The sequence below is a fragment of the Artemia franciscana genome, chromosome 16 (assembly GCF_032884065.1).
Source record: "Artemia franciscana chromosome 16, ASM3288406v1, whole genome shotgun sequence".
NCBI classification, from domain to species: Eukaryota; Metazoa; Arthropoda; class Branchiopoda; order Anostraca; family Artemiidae; genus Artemia; species Artemia franciscana.
The window spans coordinates 15939164-15959237 of record NC_088878.1 but is presented as its reverse complement, the minus strand read 5'-3'; the positions used below and the strand labels follow the sequence as shown (position 1 = coordinate 15959237).

The 20074-nt window shown below is 33.6% G+C and overlaps 1 protein-coding gene across 3 annotated transcripts in view; it reads right to left on the bottom strand.

The window, feature by feature from the left end:
- Nucleotides 1–263: 263 nt before the first annotated feature.
- The window catches only part of LOC136037125 (carboxypeptidase D-like), a 74283-nt gene continuing 54472 nt past the window's right edge, over nt 264–20074 (bottom strand). For 2 of the 3 annotated variants that reach the window (XM_065719610.1, XM_065719611.1), the window contains exons 8-9: nt 19687–19866; nt 9866–12159 (exon numbers count right to left, since the gene is read on the bottom strand). In XM_065719610.1, coding sequence (XP_065575682.1) covers nt 11824–12159; nt 19687–19866 — 516 coding nt within the window. In that variant the 3' untranslated portion in view covers nt 9866–11823. Of the gene's footprint in view, nt 387–9865; nt 12160–19686; nt 19867–20074 lie in introns of those variants that run through there. The other variant, XM_065719612.1, reaches the window with a different exon arrangement.

Genomic DNA, 20074 nt, shown 5'->3' with positions numbered 1-20074 from the left:
TTTTTTAAACATAATTAAGAATAAGGGAGACGACTCAGTTGATACATCTAGTAAATTCTGTTCCATTTGAGTTTGAGTTGAATGCTAGTTCTGTTTTTACAACATTATAAGTTCCTTATTGGTTCAATTTTATATTAAGTCTAAGATATGTTTCTTTTAACTGTTAGTTTTTTGTTCATTAGACATTCTAGTACATAGACATAGCTTCGCTCTTTACTTTTGTGAATTTTTTTTGTACTTATAAATTTTAATAAGACTGAATCCTCAATATGTAACTGTTTATTGAAGAGTTAATAAAAATACATAACAGTAAAACAAAAGATAATAATTAATTTTTCCAGATGAAAGATTTCCCCTTTAGACTTAATCAGCTGCTCTCTTGGTCCCTAAGAGGAAAGAAAAAATTAATATAAAAAATAAATACTGTGGTAAACCAATATTGTAAGAGAATTATCATATTGACCAGGAAAGATAAACTGACTAAAATCACAAGAAAACTGCTAAAATTGAATCTAAAAAAAAATATAAAATATAACTATTATCATATGGGCCCTTCAGACACAAAACTGGCTGACCATTGTTCAGAAAAGGTTCCCGTGTTGAGCGTAAAAATATTTGTTTAACTCTTAATGTTTGTAAAAGGAAGATCTCTTAAAAAGTAGGATTAATGCTAGAAAATAGAAAAAGAAAAATATATTAAACAAAAAATAAAGTAAAAAACATAACAGATACAACAAGTTACAAATTATCATGCTATCTCTAGTGGCCTTTATGCAGTTTGTTTATGATGGATTCTCATTATTGTTGTTATTTTTTTGTTTTATGAGTTTAATCAACGTGGCTTCTAATGATGTCATGTCACAAAGACTGTGTAACTAAATAAAAAAACGTCTTGATACTTCTGATAAAGTCACTTTTGTTTGCTTTTAGTTTTTGAACCTATTAAAAAGGAGAAAAAACATAACTTTTGAAAAAAATCATTTTTAGCTTAATTTTGTAAACAATTGAGGAAAAAGCTTATAAGCAGGCACTATGTTGAAAAAAAATGTTTGAATATGAGATAATTTTTAGTCACTGTCTGGAAGCACGGATATAAAAACTAATTCTGAATCCAGAACGAATTCTTTAAAATGCCAGAGATCCAGAAATATCCTTTCATTGAATTATTAAGAATGTCATCTATAATATAAAGTTTTGATAGGCAGTCGAAGTCTGAAAATAATAGTAATCAAGGTGAGTTTACTTGCGTGTCTGCGGCTGGATTACATTTTGGAGAATATTCTTTGCGATCCAGATCATTTAAAAGTAGAGGTACTTACGGTACTACCATGTACGAATAAGGATTATATTGAAATCGTTGAACGCCTGACCCCTTAGGAGTGATCAAAAGAGGATAATGGAAACTTAGTGAAGCGTTTTAAGAAAATACTTGTAAGTTCACGTAATTTAGGGAAGGTAGATGACCAGCCAAATTGATTGAGGAGCTTAGGGATACATCACTAAAGACAGCGGGCTTAGTTCTAAAAGTAAAAGGAAGTTTTAAAAAGATATAGATTTTTTCGATGATGAATATGGGCTTAGAAAATTAGAATTAATTCATTAAATGGTGGCTTTAAGGAAGGAAGAAAATGATTGTAACATGGTTAGATTAGTTACAAGTTGTAAAACGTTTGCCGGGACTATAATTGTCTTTTGGAACGAAAGGGGAAGATAGTTAGTCAATAAACTAAGGAGTTCATTCTATTTTAGAAAAAGAGCAATATGAAGTTTTTTTTTAGGGAAAGATGAACCTAGCTGCCTCCATTCCCCAGCCAAAAATATCTGTTCTCAACACATGGCCGACATATTACAACGTCGCAGATCAACATGATAATTTGTTTGATTATTCAGGGAAGAACTATTAAAACAAAGAATGAGAAAAAAATCTTCCGTTGAGAGACTACGGTCCTCTGGAAACTGTAGCGAAGAAGATGAAATGTATTGAAGCAGGCCTGCAGAGGCTTTGCGTTAGGAAGTTCGCTGATATGTTTTGGAAAACAGTAGATATAATGACGATTGTAGGTTACTGCATATTGTCGCCGTTCGGGATACAAAAAAAGAGGTTAATCACAGTAGCAGTATTTGCCAAGACTTTTTATACTGTACGTCAACGATGCGATTGATCATCTAGAAAGGAATAGGCACAAACGGTTTCATTAGGAAGTCTTGCTTTATTGCTGTTACTTTATGATGGTGACGTAGTGCTGAAATTAAATCTCCAGTGGAGCTTCAGAAGAGGAGCTCCAGATTTCACTGAATTTATTAGATGAATATTAAGCTAAAAGAAAAATTTTCAATATTAAAAATAGACTGTTGTGCTTAGAAGGATCATTAGCAAGAATGATGAACAAAAATCTAAGTTTTACTACAAAGGTAGAAGTTTGAAAGAAAGTGAAAGATATATTACAGACAACTCTTTTTGGCTTTAGTTTACAGTAAAAAGGGAATCACTCCAGCTGGAATACTTTGAGGGATTAATAGATACCCATATAGTGATAAATAACATGGCTGTAAAAAGTGGTCTAGGATTCTTTTTGCTTAAAGTAGACTGGTGCATACTTTATGGTACTGAGTAATATGGTACCATTGTAAATAATTTTATATCACGCTAATTATTTGATTCTTCTTGGAAATAGTTATCAAGCAACCACATTAGATACATTTTATTTTATTGCCCTATAGCCAGACAAATACGCAAGCAGGAAGGCCCTTGCCCTTAAAATTTTTGATTTTCAAAATGTTTATGGTTTCTAATATCATACGTATAATTTGCATATTCAGCGGATTTTCACGAGCCAATATCCCCATAAAAGTGATGCCCTTTGACGTAAATTTGTACTGACGTGCCTATCGTGAGACAGTTTCATAAAACTCTGTTAGGTTTGTAGCTTACAAGGGATATAGACAGGGCCAAGTAGACATCAATGAAAACAAAATATTCTGAAGACTGGTTGTATCTACGTGGGACGCCTATAACAATACCAACAAATTTTGCTTCCTTTTATTGGCTTAGACGTAGTGACAAAGGGACCTTAGTGAAGACCAAATCAATGGGTAAAAAGTTGTCCCAACTAAGATGCACTATTACTAGTAGCAGTAGTAAAAATAGTAATAGTAGTAGTAGTAGAAGTAGCTGTAGTAGTAGTAATAGCAGTAATAGCGGATATATTAGTAGCAGTCACTGGTTGTATCTATGTGCGATACCTTAAACAAGACCGACAAATTTCGCTTCCTACTATTGGCATCAGAATCACATTTTTTATTCGTTTTTTTTTTTATTTTTTTGTCTTAGACCAGGGCACTTCGTATCGAAGGACTTGTCTTAGAAACTTCGAAAAAGGCTCATTCAATTGGAAATTGAAACGGGTGGTGCCCTTTTTAATAGTCGAATATGACTGGAGGCTAACTAACCCCCCTCCCACGCCAACCCTTCCCCGAACACATCTAATCAAAATTTTGAGATAGCCATGAGGATCATTTAATTTGAAATGAATACTTCTAGTTCCCTTTTAAGAGTAAAACATAACGGGGAGTAGCTAACCCCTCTCTCTCGCATCTTCTTTCCCCAAAACGCATGCAAGTGAAATTGTGAGATAGGATTTGTTACCAATAGTCCAAAAACCATCTAACAATCTCTTCGGGGTGGACACAATCCACTAGGTCCTATAGGCAAGGGTTGTAAGTTATGCTCCGGAACATATAAGGATTTATGGAATGGGTGGTCGTATAAGCTTTGGATCAGATGAAGTTCATTTGATTGGTCTTTAATCCCTTGCTCTTTACGCTAAAGCTTTAATGGCTTTAAAAAGTAGAATTGTGGCAAAGAGTCAAACTTTAGCGTAAAGAGCGAGGGATTGCGGAGGGGACAACCCATTTCATATACGGAGAAATTTCTGTTCGTTTTAAGTTTTAATGTCTCTCCTTACTTTCAGCTAAAAAAATTAGTTTTTTTTTATTTAATTTCTGAACGTTTTTGAATTAATGCATGTTTGGTTTTGGCTCTCCGCACATAAATTATGAAAATGAAATTTGTACATTAATTCTTTTTTTGGCTAAATGGCTTTCTCTTAGTTTTGATCAGACGATTTTGAGAAATAAGGGTTGGAGAAGGAGGCCTTGTTGCCCTCCAATTTTTCGGTTACTTAAAAAGGCAACTAGAACTTTTAATTTTTAACGAACGTTTTTATTAGTAAAAAATATACGTAACTTAAGAATTAACTTACGTAACAAACTTTCATAACCTTATATTTTTATTATGTATACGAGGGGGTTTGTACCCTCGTTAATACCTCGCTCTTTACACTAAATCGTAAGTTTTGTCCCAATTCTTTAAGAATGACTCCTGAATTAGAAAGGCCGTAGAATAAATAGTTGAAATTAATAAAAATACTTTAGCATAAAGAGCAAGGTATTTATCTCCTCCTAAATACCTCGCTCTTTATGCTAAAGTATTTTTAGAACCCTCATATGCGTAATAATCTCTGTTCGTTTTAAGTTTTAATGCTACTTCTTCCTTTCATTTGAAAAAAACGTTTTCATGTTTATTTTTCATTGTTTTCTTATAGTAATGCTAGAGAATCCTGCGCCCTTTTCATTGAATTTTTCTTCCCCCATGACAGATTCCTCCAAGGAAAGATCCTCCAACATAGCACGCTCTCCTCAGCCGCACCCCCAAACAAAATAAAATCCCCCTGAAAATGTCTGTACACTTCCCAATAACCATTACTATATGTAAACACTGGTCAAAGTTTGTAACTTGCAGCCTCTCCCCCAGGGATTGTGGGGGAGTAAGTCATCCCCAAAGACGTAGTTATTATGGTTTTCGACTATGCTGAACAAAATGGCTTCGTTCTCAAAAAAATTTTGATCCGTTGACTTTGGGAAAAAATGAGCGTGGGAGGGGGCCTAGATGCCCTCCATTTTTTTGGTCACTTAAATAGGGCACTAGAACTTTTCATTTCCGCTAGAATGAGCCCTCTTGCAACATTCTAGGACCACTTGGTCGATACGATGACTCCTGGGGAAAAAAACAAATAAACACGCACCCGTGATTTGTCTCTTGCAAAAAATACAAAATTCCACATTTTTGTAGATAGGAGCTTGAAACTTCTACAGTAGGGTTCTCTGATACGCTGAATCCGATGGTGTCATTTTGTTAAGATCCTACGACTTTTAGGGGTGTTTCCCCCTATTTTCCTAATTAAGGCGAATTTTCTCAGGATCGTAACTTTTGATGGGTAAGACTAAACTTGATGAAACTTATATATTTAAAATCAGCATTAAAATGCGATTCTTTTGATGTAGCTATTGATATCAAAATTCAATTTTTTAGAGTTTTGGTTACTATTGAGCCGGGTCGATCCTTACTACAGTTCGTTACCACGTACTGTTTGAAATTAATTCATTGGCAGCATTACTGGTGAATTAGGGTGGTAAGCCGAGAAGCGGAAACCATCCTTTCAAACTTCTTTTACTTTTCCATTATACTAGGAATTGACTGAGCTTTTCTTATGTAGTTCTGGTCAACCGACCGAGAGTGAGCCCGGCTTCAGAGTCAAACAAATGATTATTTGAAAGCGAGAGTTGAGGCCGAAAAATTAAAATCTAAGAGTTAAACAGCAGAAGGGAGTTTTAGATACAAGTGGACATACTTATGCACTATACTAATGAAACTTCTATTAAGGAATAAAATGTCCTGGTTACTGTGGGTAGGTATTTCCAAGAGGGGTCTCCTTCATATACCTTCTTCTGATCAGGTAGTTCTACCAAACTGTAAAACTGTTTAATTAGGAGAGTGAAACTGTCAGTAATATTACAGTTAATGTCAGGTTTGAAGAAAATATACAAATACTTATAAATGCATTAATGACCTTGATTTGGCAACAGATAATTATGAGCACAATTTTACAGACTCAGACTTCCTTCGTGGGTGTCATTTCTGAAGTTCTCTTGTAAAATTTCACAAGAAATTAAGGACAGGCCAGGCCTCCGCATCTCCTCCTTGTGAAAGACCAATATTGAATAAAAAAAAGTGCAATTTTTTTTTATGGGGAAAATATATAATATTTTTTGGGGAAAAATCACAGCTTTGCTCACCTCCTTACAAATTTCCCAGTAGTAGCTTTTTTTGAAAATCTCTCCAGTGAAAGTACTTTCTCAGGCTTTCATTAAAATTTTTAAAGTTAAAATGAATATTTTCTAGGTAATTTACTATAGCCATTAAAATTTCATTATCGCATCCCAGTGGCAGATCTAGCGGATTGCAAGAAAGGGTTTATACCCATTTCATAAAAAAGGAGCAGCAAAGGTCAGGACTGTTGAAAGCCCGGACTAGCCCCACGGACGAACTGCTTATTAGACTGTTCTTCCAATCTATTTTTTTCTACTTTTCTTTATGAATGTATAACCAAAGTTGCGTTGAATGTGACAGGTTCATAGCAGTGGGCTTGGGTAATCGAAGCGAAGAACTACACATAGCCTTCCAGTGACTATTTCTTACGATTACTAATTTGGGCTGTCTACTTTAAAGCCGATTTATTCCAACATTTTGACAGCAGACACCTTTTTTATTATCAAACCTGTATTTAATTTAAAAAAAAAATCAAAAGAAAAAAATATTTAGATCGTAAAGCAAATAAAGATAATTAAAGTTGTAGTGTAAATTTCTGCACAAAAAAAAATTCATGCTAGGCCCCTTTAAGGCTTGGACTCAGTGATTTTCAAGTTAGATTTGCTGCTTAAAATAGCTTTTACTTCAATTTTATGGGGGCAAAACTGACGTCAACAATGCATTTCCAATGATTTGTAATTCACTTTAAAGTTTCGAGGACTAACACTGTAGTGAACATCAGCCTATTATGGGTCTTGAGATATTTATTTTTGTTGGCCTAATTCCTTCTTCTTTTTTCCCTTTCTATTGTTAAAGGAGACAAAACGAGTTTTCTCCCTGTCTGCCTTGTATAAGATTTATGTATATCGTTTCTTGTTTAATAAAGTCAAGTCTAAGTAGACTATTTTCTATATATATATAATGTAGATATATATATATATATATATATATATATATATATATATATATATATATATATATATATATATATATATATATATATATCTATATATATATATATATATATATATATATATATATATATATATATATATATATATATATATACTAGCTGTTGGGGTGGCGCTTCGCGCCCCCCAAGCCCCCCCCCCCGCGCGCGTAATTCGTTACGTGCCATATTAGTTAAGTGCAATTGTAGTTGTGTCCCTGTGTCCCAACTGTGAATATATATATATATATATATATATATATATATATATATATATATATATATAGACTAGCTGTTGGGGTGGCGCTTCGCGCCACCCCAACACCTAGTTGGTGGGGGCGCTTCGCCCCCCCCCCAAGCCCCCCCTGCGCGTAAGTCGTTACGCGCCATATTAGTTACGCGCCATTGTAGTTGTGTCCCTATGTCCCACCTGTGAATATAGATATATATATATATATATATATATATATATATATATATATATATATATATATATATATATATATATATATATATATATATATATATATATGTTTTTAACTACGTAAAACTTGCGAATATACAACATTCTTTGCTGTCCCATTGTCTGTGCATATAAATAGATTGTCAGGTTTACCGACTCTTGAAAATGCAACATATAATGGTCAATGGGAAAACAATCCGTATTCAGATCTATACCTCATGATTCTAATGATTGCCCTTGAGCTTTGTTGATGGTGATTGCTAATCGACCATTCCCTGAGTCGCCATCTTCATTTATATATCCCCCTGTGCACCCCGGCGTCCCCTTTGTAGTTATGTCCCTGTGTCCCGGTCGTCATTTATATTCCCTGTGTCCCGGTCGTCATTTGTGTCCCGGTGTCCCAGTCTCTGATTTCTCTTTGAGTGTCCCGGGCGTCATTTATATTCCTTGTGTCCCGGTGTCCCGGTCGTCATTTATATCCCCCTGTGCCCCCCGGCGTCCCCGTTGTAGTTGTGTCATTTATATTCCCTGTGTCCCGGTCGTCATCCCGGTATACATTCGTTTTTGAATCGGTATATGATGAAATAAATTTTTAATTTTTTTCCTTTTAGTTTTTTTTATTGGTTTTGACCTTTTTTTAGGTTTTTAGTTTTTTTCTTTTTTCTTTTTAGTTTTTTTTTGAAGTTTTTATCTTTTTAGTTTTTTTATTTTTATTCATATTTTTTTAGTTTTCTTTTTCTCCTTTATTTTTCAGTTTTTTTCCTTTTTTTAGTTTTTTTTTCTTTTTAGTTCTTTTAGTTTTTACCTTTTTTAGTTTTCTTTAGTTTTTTAGATGAAAATTTTTTTAGTTTTATTCCTTTTTTTCTTTTCAGTTTTTTATTGGTTTTTACCTTTTTTTTTAGCTTTTTTAGTTTTTTTCGTTTTTTCTTTTTACTTTTTTTTTTAGTTTTTATCTTTTTTATTTTTTTTTATTTTTATTCTTAATTTTTTTTTTATTAGTTTTTAGTTTTTTTGTAGTTTTTGCCTTTTTTAGTTTTTTCAGTTTTTTTTTTTAGTTTTTAGATTTTTACCTTTTTTAGCCTAACCAGGATTTGAACCTGGGACCTTCATTCTCCGTTCTGACACCCTCTCTCACCGAGTGACTACTCCAGCATGTTCATTTTGGTGTTTTAAATGGTATATTATTAACCAAATTAATGTTTTTTACAATATACTAAGCATCGTCATAACAAAAATGACGACAACTAATTTCATGACGTCAGTCAACACAGAAATTAAGTTCTGAAATTAAGTCATGAAATTAGTTGCCGTCATTTTTGCTTTGACGGTGACGTCATTCAAGTTATATAAGACATATGTTCACGTAGAAATCTATTAATGTTTAAGTTTACAATGACTGATGAAGACGCTCAAAGAGTCTATGCCAAAAAACTTGCTGCTGATAGAGAAAGTCAGAAAAGAAAGCGTGCCGAGGAACACCCCAACACCTAGTTGGTGGGGGCGCTTCGCGCCCCCCCCAAGCCCCCCCGCGCGCGTAAGTCGTTACGCGCCATATTAGTTACGCGCCATTGTAGTTGTGTCCCTATGTCCCACCTGTGAATATAGATATATATATATATATATATATGTTTTTAACTACGTAAAACTTGCGAATATACAACATTCTTTGCTGTCCCATTGTCTGTGCATATAAATAGATTGTTTACCGACTCTTGAAAATGCAACATATAATGGTCCATGGGAAAACAATCCGTATTCAGATCTATACCTCATGATTCTAATGATTGCCCTTGAGCTTTGTTGATGGTGATTGCTAATCTACCATTCCCTGTGTCGCCATCGTCATTTATATATCCCCTTGTGCCCCCCGGCATCCCCTTTGTAGTTTTGTCCCTGTGTCCAGGTCGTCATTTGTGTCCCGGTGTCCCAGTCTGTGATTTCTCTTTGAGTGTCCCGGGCGTCATTTATATTCCATGCGTCCCGGTGTCTCGGTCGTCATTTATATCCCCCTGTGCCCCCCGGCGTCCCCGTTGTAGTTGTGTCCCTGTGTCCCGGTCTTCATTTATATTCCCTGTGTCCCGGTCGTCATTTGTATCCCGGTGTCCCGGTCTGTATATACATTCGTTTTTTAGTTTTGTTTTTCTCCTTTATTTTTTTCCTTTTTTATTTTTTTTCTTTTTTAGTTTATTTAGATTTTTAGATTTTTTAGTTTTTTTATTAGTTTTTATTTTTTTTCTTTTTAGTTTTTTTGTAGTTTTTACCTTTTTTTTAGTTTTTTTAGTTTTTTTTACTTATATCCTGGTCGTCATTTATACTCCCTGTGTCCCGGTCGTCATTTGTGTCCCGGTGCTTTGTTGATTGCTAATCGAACATTCCTTTTGTCCCGGTCGCTTTCTCTTTGAGTGTCGTCATTCATATTCCCTATGTGCCGGTGTCCCGGTCGTCATTTGTGTCCCGATGTCCCGGTCTGTAATTTCGTCAGTTGAAAACTTATGATGAAATAAATTTTTAATTTTTTCCCTTTTTTTGTTTTTAGTTTTTTTTATTGGTTTTTACCTTTTTTTAGGTTTTTTAGTTTTTTTCTTTTTTCTTTTTAGTTTTTTTTGAAGTTTTTATCTTTTTAGTTTTTTTATTTTTATTTATATTTTTTTAGTTTTCTTTTTCTCGATAATCTTTGAGTTTAGACTGAAATTCAACTCTGAATAAGATAAAATAAAGCTTTATTTTGCCCCTTGGACAAAGAATTTTATTTGCCCCTTGTACAAAGAATTCCCACGCCAGCGCACCAACCACTCAGCCAGGACGGCTTAAACATATGCTAAACATATGCTAAGCGGCAAAAGATTCTTAGGGGCGGGTTAGAATACATGCGTAAAAAAAGTATGTTGTATGCAAATGCAGGATTTTATAGGGCAAATCGTTGAATAATTTAAAAATCTGAGGGGAACAGGGCTGAAGAAGTCCCCCTTTATAAAACGCTGTTGGGTTTTAGGCATGCCTCAGTAAAATTAAGTCGGTGGTTCAGTATCAAGGTTCTTTGTGAAAATCAGGGATGCAGCTTGCTAATTTCGGAATCCATGATTTTCAACAGCATCCCAGGTCACGTCATTATTTACATATACTGGCGTGCTAGGATAATTTCCTTAACAATATAGATGGTATGAAAGTTATTAGCCATATGTAAAACATAAATGGTATTCCTTAACTGTTGCTAAAGCCAGATATTTCAACCATAAGTCCATCAAATTATTCATTTTCCTAAGATATCAATTTTAGATGACTTTTAGCACACAATTTAAACGACCTTATATCATTTAGGTTTCAAAATAGTCAAGCTATGTCCTCGATTTTAAATTCAGAAGAGTGTCCGTTGGGTAACAAAGGGCCAAATTTTTGCGAAGACCGACAGATTTTGGGCGTAAAAATAGGTCAAGAACAAGATTCTTGCAAAACAGCAAAATACCCTTTCATTATTTTGGCTTTGTATATTTTAGGATAATTGAAATTTTTTTACAAGATAATATTTACTTACAAATAAAAAACACATGAAACCAAGAATAATCGTTCATTCTTTTTAAATGCAAGGTTGGAAAACACATGTAATCAGTTTTTTGTTTAAGTAAAACAGTGGATTATACTTTTTAAATAAATATAATCTCATTAAAGGATAGCAAGATACTTTTACAGCAAATATGTCACCAGCCAAAGCTCATATCTAAGATATAATAGCATTTGTGTTTTCTCTACACCTAATTTCTTAGAGTATATATATAAATATATATATATATATATATATATATATATATATATATATATATATATATATATATATATATATATATATATATATATATATATATATATATATATATTAATATATATTTCTGACTGGTCACTGAAAGACAAGATAAGTAGTTAATCAAATTCAGTTCTTTCGGTTAAATACAAAATTTAAAAGGCGTACACAGTTTCCTTTGACATCTAAAGATTGTACGTGGAATATGGATCTTTCCTTAGCTGTTTTGCTCCGTCCAAGAATTTCTCTTGTGAAAATAAGATGTTAAAACATACAGTAGTATGTTACCTTAATAAAATTAACTGTTTTAGGGTCGCATGGATTTCATTCGAGCTTTTTATTATGGAAGCTTAGTTCCCAAAGTAGCACTCAGGGAGTTGTTCTAGCCTATGAATCCCATGAAGCTGACACCTAGGCACGTAAGTACTACTAAGCAATGATATGCCATAGCCACTTTCTAAAAAACTCTAAAGTAGCCATGTGGCAGAAAGGAATACTACAATAAATACAACATTTAGAGCTCTTGAAGGGGCACCATCACTTGTGAAATCTTTTTCCTGACGAGTGTACACCAGCAAAATATTTTCATAAGGAACTAAGCGGGTTGAAGTAGAAATTTCACCGTCACCAAAATAATAACCATCACCAACTATTTCTGTGTACTTTGTACTTTCAACGTATGTGCTGTTTTCTATAAGGGTGGTACTCACAGAAACTGTTTTCATCGTTATATTTAACACTAAAGGTTTCTCTTCTTCAACTATGAATGGTATGATTGCTAATTCGTAGCCTTCCGCTTTAAACTGAAATAAAAATATAGCATATGTTAGAGAGTACTTGCACAAAAAATAAAATCGTCAACAATTCAACCTATTATTAATATTTACAACAATAAGTAAAATTTGATCTTCAAAGTCTTTTTATTGTTAAGATACAAAATTTCTTGATATTCGGCTGATTCATAGAATAAATCAAACCAAGAAAAGTAGAATTTACCTTTTTGACGGAGCACAACCATAAAATACAATTTTATTTAGTTGTATTCATAATTTAATAGCAATTATAAAACAACAACAATAAAGATTGTGGTTATTCTGTCTCAAAGATCTGTCATTCTTTGTAGAATGCACAGTAAAAAATATCAATATTAGAGACATATTCGAAATGAAATAAATTATTTTTACATTTTGAAATAGAGAATTCAGAAAGATGAAAAGACATTCGGAAAAGTAACAGAAATAGGTCTTAAAATTTCTTTGCTCTAGTCTGAGCTCAAGTTACTTAAAAAGAAAAGTATTTTTTATTTTATTTCATTTGAACTTCATTAAAATATCGTTTAGCGTAGCGTTTGAAGACTGTATTCTCTTTTTCCATAAATGTACAGGTTCCACGACCTTAAGTGAACCTCGTAAATAGTAAGTTCTAAATCCATTTAGAACAACATAACAGTTTGTTAAATATACACCAGGTGTGCAAGGCTTGTCCACACATTGGGTGCTCCAATGGATCCATCACTTGCCACAAATCACAACCCGATTAGTGTGAGTTTACCAAAACTTTGAAAGCTTTGGCTAGTGAAACCCTAAAAAAAAATCATAGGAAATGAAGTATTTGGAGAAAACTAAAAACATTGAATGGTGAACTAAAAAGACATAATAGATAGAATATACAGAAAGTGGGATAGAATAGAATATACATCGTGCTAAATCTTAAGACGCGCCATTTGGGATCTGGGGAGCATGGGGCTTCATAAGCAATGATGTTTTACGTATAATTACGTCATAAACGTAGAAGATGCATGTTTTTAAAGGAATAACAACAGAATAGCAATACTAAGACAATTCTTAAAAAAAAACATTTGAATTTTAAAAATATCCTCTACCTTTTCTAAAACCAAACTGTTCTTGTCTAGAAACTTTGTCTACAGCATCTCTCAGTCTAAAAACTATCATATTACCAAGTAATTTGCTACCTACAGAAACAAGACCAATGCCTCGATAATTACCACATTCACTCTTATCACCTTTCTTGCACAGCGGTTTCATTAAGGTTTTCCTAAGTTTTTCCTTCAGTAACTTATTTCTAACCTCAGAACCACCATATTTAAGAAACTCATTCACCACACTATCAGTACCGAAAGCCTCATCATTTTTTGATCCTTTTAGTACTGTCACTAATTCTTCCCCACAAAAAAATCTTTCTTCATATCCAAAATATCACAAACTTTTTCATTTTTCTCTATATCTTTTCCTGCAACTCTATGTCGCTTTATCACATTCTCAAAATACTATTTAACTCTTTCTTTATCACTAATTGTGGCCCGTTCCTATCTTTAACTTGGACAAGACTGAATTGACAACTCCCTTTCATTTTTTTTTTTTTTTTTTTTTTTATTAACATGCCGGTACAATATTTACTAATAGATAGATAAGTGTATTTCAAAAACCCGTGGGCCATATACACAAAAATATAAATAAATAACAAACAAGCAAGGAAATTAACAACAGTACGAACACGCACAAAAAAACAGAATTCAACGCAAAAAGTACCTAATCTAACTACAAAAGAAATTAATCATATAAAACTTTTTCTTCTTATTAAAGATTTATCTATATATACTCCCACTCGAAATATTGTGGTTGGGTTACTATTTTGTAGAATCAAATTAATCCCATGCAAATAAATTTCCCGTAAATCCAAGAGCACCGGGCATTTCCGGAGAAAATGATCCAAGTCTTCATCATCATCTTTACAAAGGGGACAAACATACCGCCTATCAGGACCAACTATCATTTTATTTATGTTGAACATTTTTTGCCTGTACTGGATTGGAAGACAATTTGCCCTAAGCTGAATCCAACGACGTAGAATCATAGCCGGTAAGTTAAATTTAAAATAAACTTCCTCCCCAAAACTAGGGTTTGCCTGATTATAATGTTGTAGGGTTGTAGAATCAAACACCAGCCCTTGCCAACGCTGAATTTCCTGACTCTCTAATATAAATCGTACCTGGCTTTCTATATTTGTTGGTACATCACGAGAGCAAAGACCATTATTCCATAAATAAGGCATTCCTACTTTTTCTAGTAATGATTTAATTTGGGATGGCCACGAGGCTTTTAAACCACATTTCAACATCTCTTCATATGCTGCTCTTACTAGTCTATCTTCATTACTCTTAGTTAACTTCAACCAGAATATAAGCATTAAAATATACCTACGTAGCTTTAAAGAAAACAGGCCCATATCACCTTTAAGAATCTGTGACTGAGTTGTCTGATGTTGACCAAACACTCTTTTATAATACCGGAGCTGAAGGGGCTCCAGTTGCTGCACCGTTTCTCCACCCCATATCTCTGCTCCATATTCTATCACGGGCAAAATTTTTGTGTTAAATATTTTTTTATGCATTTTTAGGTTTTTGATCCCCATTATCGTCGGGTTTCTAAATATAGCTGACATGGCCACCCTACCTCTCTTAATTATTTCATCAACATGACTCCTTAGGCTTCCATTTTCCGATAAGATAAAGCCTAAATATTTTATTCTTTTACTTATAAATAGTTCCTTGTTATTAAATTTAAATGTATATTTTTCATCGTCCCCAACCTTCCTTTTTTTAAAAATAACAACTTCGCTCTTTTCAGTATTCAGCCTTAACTTTTTTATATGCAAATATTCTTCTATGAGATTCAAAATAGTCTGTAGATCTTGCGGTTTATTAGCCACCAAAGCAATATCATCTGCAAATAATAAGAGAGATAGTTTTTGAGTCCCTAGGCTAACTTTCGGAGCCCATCTATTCTCTAGGAAATTAACAACATCCTCACTATCAATCTAACAATATGCCGTTTAGCATCTTCCATATCCTCGGGAATTTTATCCATGTTCTTTACTTCACATTTCCTTAGTTCATATTTTAAAGCTTTCTCCATTTTCTTTACCTTCTCCTCCCTATCAAACATAAAGCTGTTTCACTAATATTCCTAGCTACAGTGCTTATTTTCTTCCCTAAGATACCATCAGCAACTTCAAACATTGTTTTTCTAAAATTATTCCAACCATCTTCCACATTGTCAAATTTTAAACTCTCAAGTTTAGTATCCACCTGTTCCTTGAAAGTTTGTCTCAGATTCTCATCCTGGAGTCTACCAACATCAAAAGTTCCGTGAGGTAGTTTTCCAAAATATATAACCTTTCCAAAATACCAGCTTTAAATTAACCCTAGACACTACTAGATGGTGATCTTTACTTCTAACATCAATAACAGCACTCCTATATACCCTAGCATCTTGTATTGATCCAACCAGTCTTCAGTCTACTTTAACATAATCAATAATATTTGCTATCTTACCATCAAGTGAATACCATGTTATGTTATGTGCCATTTTTGACCAACTACCGTATTGGGTATAACTAGATTGTTATAACTACAAAGTTGCAAAAGTCTGTAGCCACTACTGTTTTCTTTCCCTGTACCAAATTTAACTAGGCTAGGATACCATCTATCCCTATTTCTACCGACCAGGGTGTTAAAATCCCCTTTGTAAAAACACCATATTTCTACCTGAAACCCTGTCTATTTACTCCTTTAACTGTAAGTTAAATTCATCTGAGTCACTACCATCTCCGTCAGTCGGTTCTACGGGGCATATGCTACTATAACGGATACCATAAACTTTTTAGTCATAAAATGAGCGATAAGTATTCTATTATTAATGCCTTCACAGCCTAAACAAGAGTTATCAGTTTCTTTATTCATCATGATCCCTAGTCCCTGTCTATGTACCCCATCCTTCCTGCCTGAGTAAACAAATTCTGTATCATCTAATTCCATGCTACCTACCCCGGGGATATGAGTCTCCGAAACTCCTAATAATTCCAGTTCGAATTGTCTGAATTCATCAGTCAAACTGTCAACACAGTAGAACTAGTCAGTACAGAAGTGTTAACAGAAATGTCTATACAGTAGAACTTCATCTATTTAGAATAGGGGATGAAACAGTAACGGGGTTAGGCTTCAAAAATTGGGGGGGTGGGGAGGTGCTTTAATAGATATGTAAAAACATCAAGTTAAAGGAATTTAATATCAAATGTCAGAAAAACTGAAGGGGGGAATATTTTATTATCACTGATAATGAGTAAGCCATCTTATTGTTATATTAGCTCGTAAAAAAAACTTCAAAATCAAACACAACGTATATATATAAAAATAAAGTTCGTAAACTTCCCATTAACCAATAATATATATGAACAATGGGCGAAGTATACACCTTCAGCTCTTCCCTTGTGGACTGTGTGGGTCAAGTCATTTTCAAAGACATAGCTATTAAATTTTTTGACTATGATGAAAAAATGGCCATCTGAAAATTCTGGTCGGGCAACTTTGGGTAAAAATGAGCGAGGAAGGGGGGCTAGCTGCCCTCTAATATTTTTGGTCACTTAAAAAGGGCACTAGAACGTTTTATTTTCGACAAAATGAGCTTTGTCCCGATCTTCTGCGGTCACTGGTTCGATACAATTAGCCAAGGGGAAAACAAACAAATAAACACGCATCCATGATCTTTCTTTTGGCAAAAAACGAAAATGACCACGTTTTTGTATATATGAGCTTGAAATCGCTACATTAGGGTTCTCTAATATGCTGAATCTGACGATTTCCTCATTTTTTAGGGTGTTTTCCCCCTTTTTTAGAAATTGGGCAAAGTTTCCCAGGCTCGTAACTTTTGATGGGTAAAATTAAATTTGATGAATCTTACATATTTTGAATAAGCATAAAAATTCGATTCTTTTGATGTATCTATTGTTATCAAGGCACTTTTTGTGAGAGTTTTGGTCACTATTGAGCCGCATTGCTCCTTACAGTTCGTTACCACGAACTGTTTGAAAAACTTTGCACCTTTGAAGTGGTGCGGTTTTACTACCATTTTATGGAGACTGAATGGAGAATGGTCATATTTTTTAAGACAGAATGTAAACTTAACTTGAATTAAATTTTATATAAAGTAAAACAGTCATAGAATATTAAATAGACTAGGGGTGTAATTGTTAGAGTGCGGGATGCTTTACTGTTAAACTTGCAATTTTTATACAGTTTTTCACTTTTTTCTCTCTTTTAGACAAATTGGCGTTGATTTCAACCAACAAATTAGTTGAATTCAAAATTTCATAGTAGATTTCATTTAGCACAAAACTATGAAATAGAAGTTTAAAGGTCCGGTGAAAGTCTCGATTCGTAAGCTACATAAAATACTTAGAAAATTATTGCCGAAACATGTTTCGACAAACGTATAGAAAATTGTTGCCAGTACTTACTGATAAATTTATAACAGAAAGTACAACAGAAATGATGTTGGATAAAACTTCTTCTGGGTTCTTCGGGCATGACAAAACGAAAATTAAACTAAAATGACTACTTTTTGGTTTCACCTCGAAAATTTTATTGAGCTCCTTGTAACTCTTTGACAATTGTTTAAATCTTTACCCAGACTTTGGGGTTTATTTCTAACGCTCATACCAAATTATTCGCTTCTGTTGTTAGCAACACATTTCAGTCGGTCATCATTTGTTTTTTGGAGTAATCGTTCAAAAATCTACTAGCAAAATCAATCACCCATTAAAAATGTAAAGATAATTCTAAGATACGAAAACTAAAAATACGTCATAATTCGTAATAATATAATTCAAAAACTAAAAATACATTATTTTATGCTTATATTTTTTCATCACTTCTATTACTTTTGGATTTTATTGGACCAAAGATTAAAGGCCTATTTTGTCGGAACGACACTAAGGTGTATTTTTTTTTACATTTAAACCTTCCTTATGTTCTGCGAACTAACTTAGCCCTGGTCGGGAGGGCTAATATTTTTAACTAATGCTAACAGCTTGAAAATAGAAAAATGTGCCAAATTTCAGAAAAGTTCAGGCCAGGTTTAAATAGAATCAAACTCTTAAATTAAATAAATATTTTTATAGATTAAAATTGAGCTTATAATAAATTTATTTGGTTCTACTGAGCAGTACTCATCCTTCTCGCAGTAGTGTTTTTAGGCCTCACAATCTGAAGTGTAAAGGTATACCATAGAAGTGTAAAAGCATAATAAATTTAATCTTAAATGTCAGAAAACTGGGAGGGGCAGCTATCCCCCCACCCAGGCCTAAAACAGTCACTACTGTCAGGGGTGCAAGTAATTCGTAATTTTAATTAAACCCCACCGTAAAAGTGACAACATATCCTTCCTTATTAGTTTTAGCTTTAAATGATCTGTGTCTTTTTATTTTAGTGTTGAAAGCGTAAAGTTTTTTTAGAACTTTTAAAAGAGCTTATTATTCTAATAAAGCGGCCTTTGTGAATTACGTGCTTTTCTTAAATAACTGAAACGATAAACTCCAACTTTAGTGCAAAGAACGAGGTATTGAGGGGAGGGCGAACCCACTTATATACGTAATAATTTCTGTTCGTTTTAAGTTTTAATATCGCTCCTTACTTTCAGTTAAAAAACAATTTTTTTTTTATTTAATGATATGTAGGCACAATAGTACCTCTTGGCACCAGCTTAGTGAGGATTTCTTTTCAGAAAAGGGGAAGAGGTTTACAATTGGGTAAGTAAAAATTTACCATCTGTTTTAAAGGCTTGGCTTACATTTGTTTTTTAAGATTTTCCAAGAGTATAATGAGTTTCTCATGTGATCACTACTTCCCCTTGACCATAGCCCCATTTAAACTTCTAGGAAAAATACTATTTTCTAGAAAATCATGCAAAGGTAGGTATTTTTTTCTATTAAGTTGATAGCAAGTTTAAAGAATGTAATAGCATTGAGAACACTAAATACAGACTGAGATATTGAAAAGAATATGTGCAACCTGCTGCCATGGGAATGGCATGCGCTATGCCATTCTATTATAAGCAGCAATTTTGTTAGCACAAGGAGTGCTTACGAACCATAAAGGTGCAATAAAAAAAAACCTGGAAATCTCATATAAAAATTAGCAATCAGAAATAAACAAATCCAATTAGGGAAAATAAGGAGACGATTCTATTGCTTATGTATGGAGTAGCTGAACCCACCTTTCTTATACATCACTGTCTTATCTTATGCCTCAGGGAGGAGGGTGGATTTTTAGGGTGACGACTATTATAATAAAAAGAGGGTTTAAGATAAGGAATACAAACATACTATTTTTAAAGGATTTAAGCGAACTTTTAAGGCGAGTGAAACGATTATTATATTTGGAAATAGTATATTAAATGCATCGAGCACTGTCTTCCTCTTATACCTATGTAAATCTTCTTTACATTCGGCCAAACTAGGATACGAATGATTACCTCGATTGTATAGTACCCAGGAAGCAAAAGTCTCCAAAATTCACCGTGTGCTGTAGTGGAAAAATTGGCCGTTTCCCGTCCAATGATGTAAGCTGTTGCATTCGGAACAGGCATGCCATCTGTGTTCTTGACAAATCCTCTAACGCCACGATTTACTTCCGCTAAGATCAGCTGTAGAGCCTAAAACAATTTGTTTTTAAATATGACTACTTGTTTCTAATCGTAAGATCGCTAGAGCAGTTTTAAAATAAAATTCCATAATTTTTTTGTATTTTAAATCACCTTAGATGATGGTACTGATTACATACATGTAGAATTTTATTTCATAGACGGTATGTTTCCTATTTTGTATTCTCTGAAAAGGACAAGGTAACCTGCAACTAAATTC